The sequence below is a fragment of the Lathyrus oleraceus genome, chromosome 1 (assembly GCF_024323335.1).
Source record: "Lathyrus oleraceus cultivar Zhongwan6 chromosome 1, CAAS_Psat_ZW6_1.0, whole genome shotgun sequence".
Lineage (NCBI taxonomy): Eukaryota > Viridiplantae > Streptophyta > Magnoliopsida > Fabales > Fabaceae > Lathyrus > Lathyrus oleraceus.
This window is the reverse complement of record NC_066579.1, coordinates 55,293,787-55,309,387: the sequence shown is the minus strand read 5'-3', so window position 1 is coordinate 55,309,387 and position 15,601 is coordinate 55,293,787. Positions and strand designations below refer to the sequence as shown.

Here is a 15,601-nt window from a genome sequence, read left to right as displayed (position 1 = left end):
TGTGAAACTTGTCACATTTGGTAAAAAGAGGTTAATACTCTAAAGGCCAAATTGAACAAGGCTTTAGAACCAAAATTTACTTTCGTTGTTGATCCAACAAAATTCAAAAGACATTTATATGAACCATACAAAAAGTATAATTTTGTTATAAAAGAATCTAATAGAAAAAGTCATTCTCATCATCACTTGACTTGTCACTATTGTTATAAGAAAGGTCATGCCATTTCTAAATGCAAATTTAGGGTATTTTTAGTTCTTAAAGGTGTATTTCAATGATTTCCCAAATACAAAAATATTTTCACTCGCCCTCAAGGACCTAATGAAAATTGGGTACCTAGAACTATTGATTGACTTTAGAGGGAAAATGTATTGACTACTTGAAGAGAATATGGGATCTTAACAAGGGAAGCTCAAGGCATAAAAAATGTAACATCTTATTGTTTATTGAATTTGTGGCAAAGAAGAATGATGTTGTGACCTATGAAGTTATCAAATATGTATGCTTAATCATGTAACAGGTATTGTAGATAAATTTCCCTTTCACTACTATATTTATTGTTAAAATTACTTGAGAGTACTTATCATTATTAAGATTGACTACATCACTTACGATGTACTGCATCCAAGAAATATATGGAAAGTTCTTTTGATACGGATGAATCTTTAGAAGACATACTCAAAGTCACCAAAGATGGATTGATCACCCGAAAATGGTTGAACTTGAGAAGGAAAAAGGATGACCATCAAGTCATGAGAAAAAAATTATTCTACAACATCTTGGAATCCTTACCAAAAGCGTAACAATACGCTTTTAGATGAGTATTTTCTGTTATCTCTTAAATTGTGTTTCAATTCTTATCTTAAATCACTTTGTCATCCCTTTTTGATGAGTATTAACACGAGGACATGCTATTTAACTTAAAATTATTGTGTAGGATTTTTGTCCTGCATTCGTGAGATCATCAATATATATACGAATTGGACAAATTCAAGTTGATAACTAAGGAATTTCACTATGTCGGATGGTTCTAAAATCAAATTTCATGGCCTTGGTCAGGCACATCCACTTTCAAACTTGTCTTACATTCATGGTTTCCCTTTTAATATAATATTTGTTCACAAGCTTACTCGTACTCTTGATTGTTCAATCCTTTTTAATGATAAATTTATTTATGTACAGGATCAACGTCATGACAGACGATTGGAGCAGGAAGTGAATCTGGAGGATTATATCATCTATCTCCACCGGTGGTATGTGCTTCTATTGCTTCTCAAAACCTTACACATCAATGTTTGGGCCACCCTAGTCTTAATAAAATGTGTCTTTTAGTTCCTAATTTTTCTAAGATTTCATCTTTTCAGTGTCAGTTCAGTTAATTAGGCAAACATACTCGTAGTACTTATTGTCAACGAGTACATAAAAGTGTTGCATCACCGTTTTCTTTGGTTCATTATGATATTTGGGGTCCTAGTCATATGAAGTCTACTTTAGGATATTATTACTTTGTTACTTTCATCGATGATTTCTCTGATGCAGTTGGTTATTTCTAATGAAAAATCGTTCAGATGTCTTTCGTATATTTCAAGAGTTTTATATTAAAATTAAAAACCAATTTAACATTTCCATTAACATTTTACGCATTGATAACCCTCGTGAATATATGTAATCCCAGTTTCAATCCTTTTTAATATCACATGGAATTATTCATCAATCATTATGTGTTCATACACCACAACAAAACGATGTTGCTGAACGGAAGAATCGTCATTTAGTTGAAACCGCATGGACTCTTTTACTTCACCTCAATGTATCTTCTTTTTTTTTTGGGTGATGCTCTCCTCACAGCATGTCAACTTATCAACCAAATTCCTTCATCGGTCCTTCAAGAACAGATTCCATACTCTCTCTTGAATTCGTAATATGATCTCTACCCCCATTCCTCTTCGCATTTTTGGTTACACATGCTTTGTTCATGATCTTAGTCTAGGTAAAGACAAACTTTCTACCAAAATTCTCAAATGTATTTTTATAGGATACTCGCGTATAAAAAAGGGATATCGTTGTTTTTTTCCTCAACTTCAACGATACATTTTTTCCTCCGACATTACATTCTTTGAAGGTTCCCCTTTTTTCTCTGTCTCGGTGTCACCCAATGAGATATGTAATTTAGATGTTCGAGATATCCCTTTTGTCATCCCCACACCCATTAAACCTCCATTGCATGTCTACCAGTGAAGGGCATCCCGTCCATCAGAAGTTAAAGATGATATTAATCCACCAGCACCACCTCCTGCTCCAACTGTTCCTCTAGCTACGTCACCTGAACTTGATCTTCCAATAGCATTGCGAAAAGGTATTCAATCTCATAACTCAAATCCTAAATATACTTGTGTTTTAAATTATGAATGTCTCTCTACTTCCTATGTTTCTTTTGTGTCTGCTTTAGATTTTATGTTTATTCTTAAGTTTACAGGTGAAGCTATGACTGGTCCCAATAGGCGTCAGGCGATGATGGAAGAAATGGCCGCATTGCATTCAAATAACACTTGGGACATTGTTACTTTACCTTCCAACAAAACTACAATGGGATGGCATTGGGTTTATACAGTGAAAGTTGGACTGGATGGTCAGATTGATCGTTTCAAAGCTCGCTTGGTAGCCAAGAAATACACACAGATATTTGGCCTTGATTATGGGGACACTTTTTCTCCAGTGGCCAAGATTAGTTCATTATGTCTCTTCCTTGAAATGTCTGCTATTAATCATTGGTCTCTTCATCAGTTGGACATTAAATATGCCGTTTTACACAGAGAATTGGAGGAGGAAGTGTATATGGATTAACCTCCAGGTTTTACAGTTCCTGAAAATTCAAGACTTGTTTGTCGGCTTCATCGTTATCTTTATGGGATGAAACTGTCTTCACCTGTTATGTTTGGTCGGTTCAGTTCTGCCTTGATATAATTTGGTATGACTAGTTGTGAAGAAGATCACTCTGTTTTCTTCCTTCATTCCTCAATCGGTCAACACATCTTTCTTATGGTCTATGTTGATGACATTGTTATCACTAGAGACGATACATAGGGTATCCAGCGACTCCAAACTCATTTTTTCAAAAACTTTCAGACAAAAGATTTGGGTTCACTCAAATACTTCTTAGGTATTGAAGTTGCTCAGTCCTTATCAGGCATTGCAATTAACCAACGTAAGTATGCATTAGACATCCTAACTGAAATGGGTATGTTTGACTATCGTCCTATTGATACTCCTATGGATCTCAACGTCAAGCTTCTTCCAGGTCAGGGGGGAGTTGTTGAAAGACCCGGGAAGATATGGACATTTAGTGGGTAGACTCAATCATCTTATCTCATCAGACCGGATATTACTTTTGTAGTGAGCATTGTGAGTCAGTTCCTGAACGCTCCTTGTGATACTCATTGAAATGCAGTTATTCGAATTCTCAGATATATAAAGAATGCACCAGAAAGAGGCCTATTATATGAATAAAAGGGTGCTGATAAAATCACGTGTTATTCGGATGCAGACTGACATGATCACTGTCGGATCGGAGATCCACTTCCGGATATTATGTTCTTATTGGAGGAAATATAATCTCATGGAGGAGCAAGAAATAAAACACATTTGCACTATCTAGTGTTGAAGCTGAATACTGTGTTATGGCAGCAACATTGAAGGAACTTGCATGGCTTAAGAATTTCCTCTCAGAACTTAGATTGGGAGACTTTCAGGCCACAAAACCCATATGCGACAATCAAGCGGCACTTCAGATTGCATTCAATCCAATTTTTCATGAACGGACTAAGCACATAGAAATAGATTGTCACTATGTAAGAAACAAAGTACTGTCAGGAAAATAACCACATCCTTTGTCAAATATGAAGATCAACTGACTGATATGTTTACCAAGTCTCCCAAGGGCTCTCGAGTGAATTATATTTGTAACAAACTCGCGTCATACAATATATACGATCCGGGGGAGTGTTGAGAATTTGTTATCAGTCAATTAGTAATGATTGATATTCAATTAGTCATAAATGTAAATTATACTATTACCTATTGGGTATACCTCTTTTGCATATAAATATACAACATGTGTGATCATATTCGACACACAGAGATACAATTACAACAACTTTAAATTACAAATGAACTTCTAAAGAAAAGGAAAGGAGATGAAGTAAAAGCCAAAGCTTCCATGAAGCTCTTATCTTCAACAAAGAGGGATGAAGGCGAAGATGGAGTGGAAGAGATCTCTTTTAGACGTGTAATACCATATTGAATGAACTAAACAATCTTGGAGAATAATGATACAAGATCTTCTTGTATTACATGATGGTAAGTGATTATATATACAAGTTATAAAGTTAACTTCACTCTAACTAACTTAACCAAATCTAATAAACTTACCAAAAACAGTTACACTCTTTTTCAACAACTATAGTATAAAAACCAACATTTACATTTTAACTTCAATTCATCTCTTACAAATTGCAAAGCTCAAAGTAAAAAGGAATTACACAAAGAGAAGTTGGAAAAATACAATAGTAATAGTAATCATCACTATATAATCATTTAAGTAATAATATTTACACAATATCAAAAATATATGATCCAAATTATCATCTTGAACAACAATTGACTTGTTTAGTAGCTGTAACTTCATCAGCTATATGAATTTCCTTCCCATTAGTAAGATTCAACTTTGGTCCATTCATTTTATCTTCCAAACTTTTTTGGCTTATGATATCATGTATTATAGTAATCATTTGTAAAAATGCTTCCTCAACATTCAAATTTTGTAAAGCAGAGGTTTCCATGAAACATAAACCTTCTTTTTCTGCAAACACTTTTCCTTCTTCTTTCTCAACTTCCCTTGAATGACTCAAATCAGATTTATTTGCTACTAGAATTATCACCATGTCTTCATTTCCAAATTCTCTTAGCTCATGTAACCATTTTTTTATGTTAACAAAAGTTGATAATCTTGTTATGTCATAAACTAGCATTGCTCCTAATGCACCTCTATAGTATGAGCTTGTGATAGCTCTAAACCTACCATAAAATATAGGATCAATATTAAATAAGATAGGAAGTAGAAATGTTATAGATACCTAACATAAAGATTATTGTTGAGTGCTATTGATATTATAGTAAGGTTTGGTGAGTTTGAAGATTGAAAGAAGATAGAGTTATTGATTGTGGGGTTGGTGACCAAAACCATGTTTATGTCACATGGTTTTCTTCGACATATTCATTGTCAACGTGTTTTTTTCTGTTCTTACTTACTATGGACATTCATTTTCATCTTTGTTTCTTATGCATGCCCAATCCTTGTCCTAGACCCACCTCACCCAACCTTATAAACCTATAATTTTGCAATCTCAGCCATTACACCATCCTTATATCCTTATATAAATTTTTAAATATTAAAAAAAAATTAATCACGACTATTTATTTATCATTTTATACAAAAATATTCTTTTAAAAAACAAATTTTTTTATGCACTATCAATATATAATAATTATTTATTTTAATCAAAATAATAAACATTAGTTTTCAAGGAGGTAAATAAATCAGAAAAAATCAATTAAACCAACAATTCAAATCAAACCAAATCCATATAAAATTGATTGTTTCTGGTTTGGTTCTAAAACTGAACCGAACCAATGAAAATCAATGTGGTTTGATTTGGTTTTCAGTTTTAATTTTTAGGAACCGTCAAACTAATGAACGAGAGATCAATTGATATAATTACGCTCTAAATCTTTTATTTATCCGTCATTAAGCTCAAATTTTGTATGGGTCCAACAATTCACCATCTTTGTTTACACTTCCTTCCTTTCAGAAAAACATATATCTAGAAGTAAACTCTGTATATTTAGAAAGTAGAAACCATAAGTCACAAAAACTTGTTTACATGGAACTGTTGCTCTTATTATCCACCACAAATGTTGATCTTACTACCGTCATTATGATATTTTATGTTGTCTTATTTGTGTTAAAGTTCTCTTCCTTAATTTTCATTTTTTTTTCTTATCTTTTTTTTTTCCTTACCTTCTAATCTTATTACAAAATAGTTTTGATGTGTGTTTGAGGTGTGAAACATGTTAATTGACGTATGTTTTGTTGTGTTCTATTTGTTAAGTTTTCAAATCTTTTCCCAACTTTATAATGTCATGTGTCGACTTTTATATTTGATAGTGAACTTATTTCATGATGCAATGTGAATCATGTGTATGGATTAAGATATAGTATGAAATAAATTACTTAAAATATATTATTTTAAAAAATAATAGCATAAAATATATCAAAAAAATACAATAATGAAGAATACACGGATGAAGTAATGTTTGAAAAAAATATTGTAATTTGATCAATCGAACCAAACTAAACAAAACTATATCGGTTAGTTTCGTTCGGTTTTATTTTTGAAAAATATTAAAAACCGAATCAAACCAAACCGATTAAGATATTATCGATTCGGGTTTTTATTTAATTAAAAATATGTCCAAAAAATTACACCAAAAAATTAAAGAAATAGTGAACATTTATTCTAATCAAAACTATAAACAAATATAACCCTAATGCCAAGCTTATAAGTTATAATTCTATTCATGATAATCGTATAATCATTAAGTCCCACTTGAAATTATTATAGTTATAGACTTATGCTTTCAACTAGTACTGTTAAAAAAAATATCTTAGTTCTATAACTGAAACAGTCCAATCTAGAAATATGCTAAAAACCAAAAAAAAATAAAAATAGTAACGTTTAGTCGTTTAAGTCGGTTTGAAGAAAATTATCTTCTGTTTGAAATTTTGAATGCATATATCAAATAAATTAAAACAATTCAATTCAACTCAAATAACCTTTCATTCACACAAAACTATACTAATTGGCAACCCTGACTTTTAATTAATTTTTGCATTTTAACTTCATACATTTTCAAATTCAATATATCATTATCAAGGTCACTCTCACGAATGAGTTGTAGTAAGTTGGAAAAAACGTTCTAACTTTGTTTTTTAAAATAAAAACAATTTTGTCCGTTCTTTCTTCTTGTTTTTATTAATTATTTACTTTAACATACAAAAGCAAACAATAACAAAAAGTTAGTTAACAAAAAAAAAAGGTGGGACCAATATTTGTAAATTATGTGGAAGTAGATAAGGGATGAAAAAATTAACAATAAATAAAGTCAAATAAAACATAGTTGATTTAAATCCTTCTAGACTAAGCAAACCAAATATGAACACCAACTTTGAATATTGCTATTGGAAGATTTGAACTCAGGTTATGTAAATTTTGTTAATCAACCATTGAAACAAAACCTTAGCCAACAAGATGTTGAGGACAAAAAAAGGAACAAAACAAAACACATGTTACCTCTCTTGGCCAGCAGTGTCCCATATCTGTGCTTTGATGAGCTTGTCTCTAACCTTGATGTTCTTGTAACCAAACTCAACACCTATGGTTGGTTTTGAATCAATTCTAAATTCATCTTTTGTAAACCTTGAAATTAGATTTGATTTCCCAACTCCAGAATCTCCTATTACAACTGCTTTAAAAAGATAATCACACTCCTCATCAAATATATCATCACCCATATGTATATATAATCAAGAGATGAGAAAGAAAACACTTGAAACCAAATGATGTTTTTGTTTGTTTATAAAGTTAGTATAAAGTGATGGATATATGGGGAGAAAGTAAAGAGAAGGTGCATGTTTATTATCATATTTATAAGGTGAGATATTAGATTATAGATTAAGCAAGAGGGCACTATCAACTAGTACTAGCTTTACACCCATACTGTTCTCAATAATAAATGGAACGGCATAAAGGTTGGTTCCACTTATAATTCATATTCATTATTTACGTACAAATGTTTTTTTTATAATATAATATAATTCATATTAAAATTAGTAAGTTTATGGATTTCATTTAGGTTTCTTCTTTATGTTGGAATTGAGGACGATCTGAGGTTTTATACTGTGGAAAAGGTAAATAAGTTTTAAAGTCCTTTGAAGTAAAATAGTCAAACATAATAAAAAAATGTGTTTCAATAATGTAATTTTTTTAGAAAATATTTTATTATTTAAAATATATTAAATTGAGATATTTAGGATCACATCAAATTAATTCATATTAAATTATCTTTTTTTATTATTATTATTTTTTTAATATATTGGATAGGATTAAAGTCCAAGTCGGCAAGATAGAAATGAGTAAAAAATGGGGGAATATCATTTTATCCACACGGCTTTAGGATTACATGATTAGGTGATATACTTACAACTTTTCCATCACATGTTCATAAAGTCTTGTAATTTCTTTTAAAACTATCTATTTCAAATCCTAAAATTTAGATTTGTTTGGATTTTATGATATTGACTAGTAAATTTTTTTAAATAAACATTTAGATTCTGCAAACTGAATGCATTGAGAATAGAATAACAATAATCATTAATACAGGCATAAATTAAACGAACATGAGCCAGTATCACTCTCACAAGATGACTACATTTACATTTTCAGGTCTGATTAAGTGGCTGACTGATATAATCACTCGTTCGCCTATAAAACACGGACATCGGAAACACGACACCGATACTGACACGTCGATACCAATGATAATATTTTTTTAACGGAATAAATCAAATGTAATAACAAATATTCTCGTCAGTTTCAGACACCAACAATGACACATCTTTTTTCTAGAGGTGCCTAAACTGAACTTCTTGGCTGCTTTCCCAATCAAACAGATCAATAAGCAAAAGCTCCCATCCTCATCTCGAATACACGTTTACCAAAACCTACCCGAATTTGAGAAGCAAAAGATGTGTCTACATCGCATTTAAACCACGGAGGGGCGGGCTTCTTCCAGTGCACCAGATCAGCCCTACCTGAACTGATAGCCCGCTGCTGATGCGTAATTTGAGCAGAATTCCAGTTTGTGAGCAGCTGGATTGCACACCTAATTACTAGCGGGTGCATTTCTGTTTGGTCCTCCCAGATGCGGAAATTTGTATTCTTCCATTTGCTCGATATCATAACTGCAATTGGGCGAGCACCCCGCTCCTCTTTCTTGCAAACGCTTCACCTCTTTCCAAACGCATCAGTCATCAACAACCGAATTGAACAGTGGCACCAACAGAACTCTAGCAGCCATATACATGTCAAATACGTGGTTGATCATATTTGTGTTCCAATTCTTCACCTCTGGCCGTAATAAGTCTGAAACCTGCAGGTGTACCAGTGCCATCATTAAGACATATCACCAGTGCCATCATGAAAATCACTGGAAAATATTTTGCTTTGAAAAGATGAGTGATAAGACAATGAATTCCACACAACCGATTAGCATTATGACCTACCAAAAGGAACTCATCATCTTTTCAATCTCATCACAAAAAGAAGGCAGAAATTCAAATATACTCATCAGATTAATACTGAACCAGGTCAATAAATCACCATATACTGTAGATCACTGCTAAGAATACAAGAATACACTAAGTCATGGCAACCAAAATTCTAATTACAATACTAATAATAGAACTATGGTTGGTCCTACTAAACCTATCTCAAATCAAATAATAGTAATAATATCAAGTTGTAATAATTTAAATCCATGACATTGCTACTGTTAAATTTTTTAGGGTAATATTGTATACGGATAACACTGGCACCTAAAAATTTTGGTATAATACTGTGAGGAAATGCTCCTGACCAGGCCTAATCTTAGATGATTGACCAACTTGTACTTGGTAGGATAATATTATTTTCATTCTGTAAGATGGGCGGTGTCACTATATATAAATTTTTTTCAAGCTCTGTCTGACCAATGGGAGATGCAATTAAAATGCAAAGAAAAAGAGATGGAAGAATAAACAGCACTGAATTTTGATTAAATGATTGAAGGATACAATAGCACTAACACTGACCATTAAATTCAGAAACAAACCAAGGCATAATTCATAAATCCATTGAGAAACAATTATCTTAATGTCAATGCTCTTGGATTTCAATCTGAAAACAAAATTAGTTTGATCAGTTAGATAAAAAGTTTGGTCTAGTTTTGAAATCCTACACATAAAGCAATAAGAAATTGGATTTTACCTAGACAATCATTTGGAGTTTTACAAACGCTAAACCAATCATTTAACTGATAGAGACCAATGTAATCGCAACCAAAACAAGGGATAATAGAGGAAAAGATTCGGCAAATAACAATTATAAATTTAGATAAATAATACAATATTGTTAATAGAATGATAATAGAAATATAGAGCTTCTCTAACTACTCTCAGAGCAAAGCTCCGATACAGAGGAGAATCCTAACACTTATGGAGGACTAAGATGAACATTTATGGAGGACTAAGATGAGCAGTACAAGTTTTATATACAAGTGGTAGGAGGACAACCATATTGACATTAAGAGGTTATGAACAAGACTCAAGAGGTTATGAACAAAATTGTTGTGATCCAAGACTTCACAGTAGCAAAATCTGCAATGAAAAAGATAAATCGTGAAGATAGGATGTTCACAACTAGATAAAGCCAAAACAAAACTCACGTGCCTCCCCCTTAGATGCTAATATCAAAAGCAGAAGCATCCAAACTGCATGAATAGAATATTATCAGGACCCCAGTAATTAAACAAATGATCGAATCAAAGCTTGAAAAATCCAGCAGATTGAGAAAGAATCAATAGCCATATATGATTATATTCTTAGGGGCATGGATGAGGAATCAGCTTAGCACGGTTGAGAGTTATTACTTATTATTGGTATAATTTTATTTTGGTATTTGTTAAAAGTCTCAAATCGGATAATATATGGCATGAACCTGTGCTTATAAGTGGGGACAATCATTACCCTACAAGCCGGTTTTGTAGGGATGAGTTAGGCCTAAACCACATTTCTGAACATGATATTAGAGTCTATCTCCTAGGCATAAAAGGTGTGTTAAGAGTCTCACATCGGATAATATATAGCCTGAACATGTACTCATAAGTGGGGGCAATCCCCACCTTACAAGTCGGTTTTGTAAAGATGAGTTAGGCCTACAGGTGTGTTAAGAATGTGTGTTAAGAGTCTCACGTCGATAAGCTCTAATATCATGTTAAGAATTAGAGTTTTGTCTAACTTATCCTTACAAAACCGGCTTGTAAGGTGAGGGGTGACCCTCTATATAAACTTTTTTTCGAGCTCTATGTCTAATTAATGTGCAGTGTTATCAAACATCCGCAATTGTGGCGTTATAGCGGGTATACGTGGCGGTTTTTGGGCTTTCTGTAATGGTAAATATCAGCCGATATCGCGTGCTTTTTCGACATAATACGCTATAAGAGCACCGCATAGCGTCCAGTATGGCGAGATTTTGACTCTCCGCCATTGAAAACACTGCTAATGTGGGATTTGGGATCTTCCCAATAAATTTTATTTTGTTTATAGCTGACAACAATAACAGTCTAACCAATTGAATGTTAACATAATGTAGCTGCAAAATGTCGAGACTAAAAAAAACAGAAGACAAATCGCCCTCGATTATTCTTACATGAGACGGTAAAAGGAAATAAAGATAGGGTGGTAGTCATGAAAATTTAAAAAACTTAAATTGTAACTAGAAAGCATCTAACCTTGTTTTACTCTTATAGTAGACCTCTAGCACTCATTTCACAAAGAAGTTTCACTGCCATATTTTTCTTGCCTTTTTTTAACAGAGCTTGAATAACTATCTCATAAGTTATGGCATTAGGAATGCAACCATCGTCTTCCATTTTCGAAAGCAATGCCAATGTTTCATCAAACAAGCCCTCTTTACAAAGCCCTTTAATCATAACAGTATACGTGCAAACATTTAAATGATAGTCATTAGTCAGAAGTATCCTAAAAACCTCTTGTGCATCCTTAAGTCTTCCACAGCTGCACAGTCCATCAATTAATACCGTGTACGTGTAGACATTTGCTTGAAAACCCAGATCCTTAATTTTCCTAAATAACGCAATTGCCTTGTCGAGATTATGGTTTTTGCATAAAGCATCCATTAAGGAAGTGTAGGTGATCACATCAGCAGGTTGGCCTCTATCATGCATCTCATCTATAAGATCCCAAACATCAGAGATTCTCCCTGATTTGCAAAGTCCATCAATAAGAGAACTATATGTTATCGTACTAGGAGTCATACTTTTGGAACACATTTCTTTAAAAAGAATCAGAGCTTCATCCACCATTTTATTCTTACATAATCCATCAATCATGATATTGTAACTGTGAAGATCAGGTTCCCCTCTTGTCAAGACAATAGAGTCAAACACATTTTTTGCCTTGTTCACTTCTTTAACCAAGAAATACCCATCGATCAATAAATTATAACTGACAACATTTAGTTCCACGCTTTGTTTTATCATAATAGCTAAAACACTTGTAGCTCCTTTCACATCTCCTTCTTTACATAAACCATCAATCAACGTATTGAAAGTACGAACATTCGGGCTGATATTCTTCAACAACATTTCATTTAACAAACCTATTACTTCTTTCAATCGACCGACAATGCAAAGGCCATATATTAAAGTATTGTAAGTGATAATATCAGGAGAAATTCTCTTAACAATCATTTCAGAATATAAATTAAAGGCTTCATTCACAAGTTTATCTTTCACCAGACTATTAATGACTGTATTGTACATGACGACGTCCGGCTTAACCAACAACCCTTCAATCTTTCTCAAAACCTGCATGGCAGCTCTTGTTTCTCCTATTCTACATAATCCGTTAATCAACGTCCCGTAACTAACCCGATCAAGATGAAACCCCTTCGCTATAACTTCGTCGTGAAAGTGAAGAGCTTCATTAACCCTGCCATTAAGACATAGACCTTTGATAAGTGTGGTCATTGTTATGGTATTAGGGTGATAACCTAGCTTGAGAATCTTGGCCAATACAGAAAATGCGAAATTGAGTTGACGAAGGTGGCAGAAACAATTAATCAAGATGCTTAAATTAACAATGTCGGTTTGAATTCCTCTAAATTCCATTTTCCGGAAAAGGGAAATAGCGGTATGGAAATGATTGATCTTAACGAGGGAAGCTAAGATTTTGCCGAATTTGGAGATGGAAGGGGTAGGGTTCATATTGAGCATGCGATTGAAAGAGGAAATAGCATCGTCAACAGCAACAACGTTGCGATCTAATGGGGAGTGAGCGTGAGAGTGTAATCGAAGAAGAAACAAGTTGGGAGATGGGACAGGGAAAGCGTACCTTAATCTCAACACTGACATTGTTGTTGTTTTTGTTTTTGCGGCAAAGTTTCGATTTTGCTTTTTCAACTTGGAAGAAGGAAACAGTGAAAGGATTTAATTTGTCACCCCAACTTTATACCTTGGACTCAATAATTTTAAAATTTTAAAAAATGTGAATGCTATTTTTACCAATCAATTTTATTTTATTTTTTTTTAAATTTACTCTTGTTAACAAATCAAAAATAAAATTTATGGTATGCATTTTTTTATATTTTTTAAAACTCTCACATTTAAATCAGAAATTTTAAATTTTCAAATTTTTTAATAAAATTTCAAAAAAAAATTATAAAAAATATCAGAAATTTTAAAATTTTCGATAAAAAATATTAAAAATTTCAAAAAACCTGAAAAAAAATATCAAATATATCTAGTATTTTCTTAGAAAATCTTAAACTCATACCGAGAATTGTCAAAATTTCTGGAAAAAAATAAAAACTTCTGCAAATTTAAAATTTTCCGATAATTTTGCATTAAAAAATGGTAAAAATTTCTAAAATTTCCAATAAAGACTTAAAATTTCCGATAAAAACCAATAAATTTCTAAAATTTTCGAAATTCATCCAAGGATATAACGGTAAAATTGTTCTAAATGGGAGGTGTCATATATAAATAGGGGGTGACAAGTTAAATCTTTCAATTAGAGCGTTCAAAATGGGTCGGATCTATTTGGTCAACCCATAAGCTCTACTAGTATGTTTTAGGAGGATTTCTTAATGCATCATATTATTTATTATGACATCTTATGAAAAGTTAGAAACATTAAGTTTAGTGTTGAATGTTGTATTTGTAACAATGTATTTTTAGGTTTGAATTTTATCAGTCTATGAAATCACTGTCTTTTATGTGTATCTGTCATGAAATGTATCTCTGTATAATGAGTTTGTGAATGAAATGAAATTGTCATGATGTTATTGGTGAAATGTTACTTTTGTTTCCAATGAACATTTCAAAACAAATGTAATTTTGTGTAATGAGTTTATGAATTAAATGAATTTGTTATTATGTTATTAGTGACAATGTTGACATAATCATAATTTTGTTGACAGAACATAAGGTTGCATTATAAGTCATTACAAATGAACACCTCATAACATATCAAAACATAACCATAAGTCGTAATAAAAGGTTGCTTTATAAATCATAACAAAAGGTTGCATTAGAAGTCATTACAAAAGTGGCATTATAAATCATAAGTCAGGAACTACAAAATAGGTATTGTTAGTCATATGTTACATAACACAACCAACAAATGTAACACCCCGATAAAATAAGATAATTATTTAATTTAAGTTAATAATATATTTATTAATTTAATTAAATAATTGGAATATTATTGGATTATTATTATTGGAATAATAAAGTTGGAATATATATAAAGAGTTCCATTTGGTAAAAAGGGTTTTTCACGTGAAAACCAGAGAAGCGACAGAAAGTGGAAAAAAGGGCAAAGAGGAAGAGCAAGAGAGCAAGGGTTGAAGAAGGGAAAAGCTTGAAGCTAAAAGATTTGCCGGATTAACTCAGGTAAGGGGGGTTTATCGTCGTTTAATGGGTATTATGGGTTAACATGTAATGGGTAGTGATAAGTCATTGATTTGACCCTAATTGGGATGTTGAATGCTGAAAAATTGAGATGAATAAGTTATGTTAAAGCTGTAATTGAATCTGTAATTGGATGAGTCTTGATTTTCCGAAAGTGTAGCTTTTTACGGAATTGGAATCGGAGGTCCGGAAGTCCTCCAACGGCGGAAAATGCGGAGAATTCTGCATTCTGCTTCGTGTTAGCGCAGGAACAGCTTTCTGTCTTGCGTTAACCGGTTAACCCAGGGTGTTAACCGGTTAACACTGTTATGAATTGTGAAATATTGTTGTCTGTCTTGCGTTAACCGGTTAACCCAGGGTGTTAACCGGTTAACACTGTTGTGAATTTCCAGGAAGCGTGTTCTGTGTTGCGTTAACCGGTTAACCCATGGCGTTAATCGGTTAACACTGTGTGAAAAGTGAAAATTTTATATTTAAATGTGGTGTGCATGTTTGATGTTTGGCCTATATTGGCGTATGATATAATAGGGATCATTTCCCGTTGTTTTGAGCGGTAGGGGTATTAGTAGAGCGTGCTAATACTGTGATTGATTATGTGGCATGATATGATTATGTGATAAATATGTGGATGATGTATGATTGTATGCATAATGTTGTGGATGTATTTATTATGTATGTAATTGTGAATGGACTGTTTATGGCTTAGAGTGTGAGCATATGTCCATTGTGGATGAT

General features: G+C 32.6%; 2 protein-coding genes across 11 annotated transcripts; both read right to left on the bottom strand.

Moving 5' to 3' along the window:
• Positions 1–4,460: 4,460 nt before the first annotated feature.
• On the bottom strand, positions 4,461–7,846 carry LOC127107294 (ras-related protein RABA6a). The gene is made up of 2 exons (XM_051044619.1): positions 7,408–7,846; positions 4,461–5,071 (listed from the first exon to the last, which is right to left on the bottom strand). Exons 1-2 carry the CDS (start codon positions 7,626–7,628, stop codon positions 4,639–4,641), a joined length of 654 nt encoding a protein of 217 aa, XP_050900576.1. The 5' UTR covers positions 7,629–7,846; the 3' UTR covers positions 4,461–4,638.
• A 599-nt stretch (positions 7,847–8,445) lies between these two features.
• LOC127106834 (pentatricopeptide repeat-containing protein At1g62590) lies at positions 8,446–13,393 on the bottom strand. Of its 10 annotated transcripts, none has more exons than XR_007795522.1 (4): positions 11,663–13,384; positions 10,141–10,642; positions 9,966–10,050; positions 8,446–9,265 (listed from the first exon to the last, which is right to left on the bottom strand). XR_007795522.1 is itself a non-coding variant. In XM_051044532.1 (3 exons), exons 1-2 carry the CDS (start codon positions 13,304–13,306, stop codon positions 11,675–11,677), a joined length of 1,230 nt encoding a protein of 409 aa, XP_050900489.1. In that variant the 5' UTR covers positions 13,307–13,393; the 3' UTR covers positions 8,446–10,642; positions 11,663–11,674. The 10 variants fall into 10 exon arrangements, 4 of the variants coding, with proteins under 4 accessions (XP_050900489.1, XP_050900229.1, XP_050900350.1 ...); XR_007795628.1 differs by having other exon boundaries at positions 10,598–10,642; XR_007795644.1 differs by lacking the exon at positions 10,141–10,642 and having other exon boundaries at positions 11,663–13,385.
• Between the last annotated feature and the right edge of the window lie 2,208 nt (positions 13,394–15,601).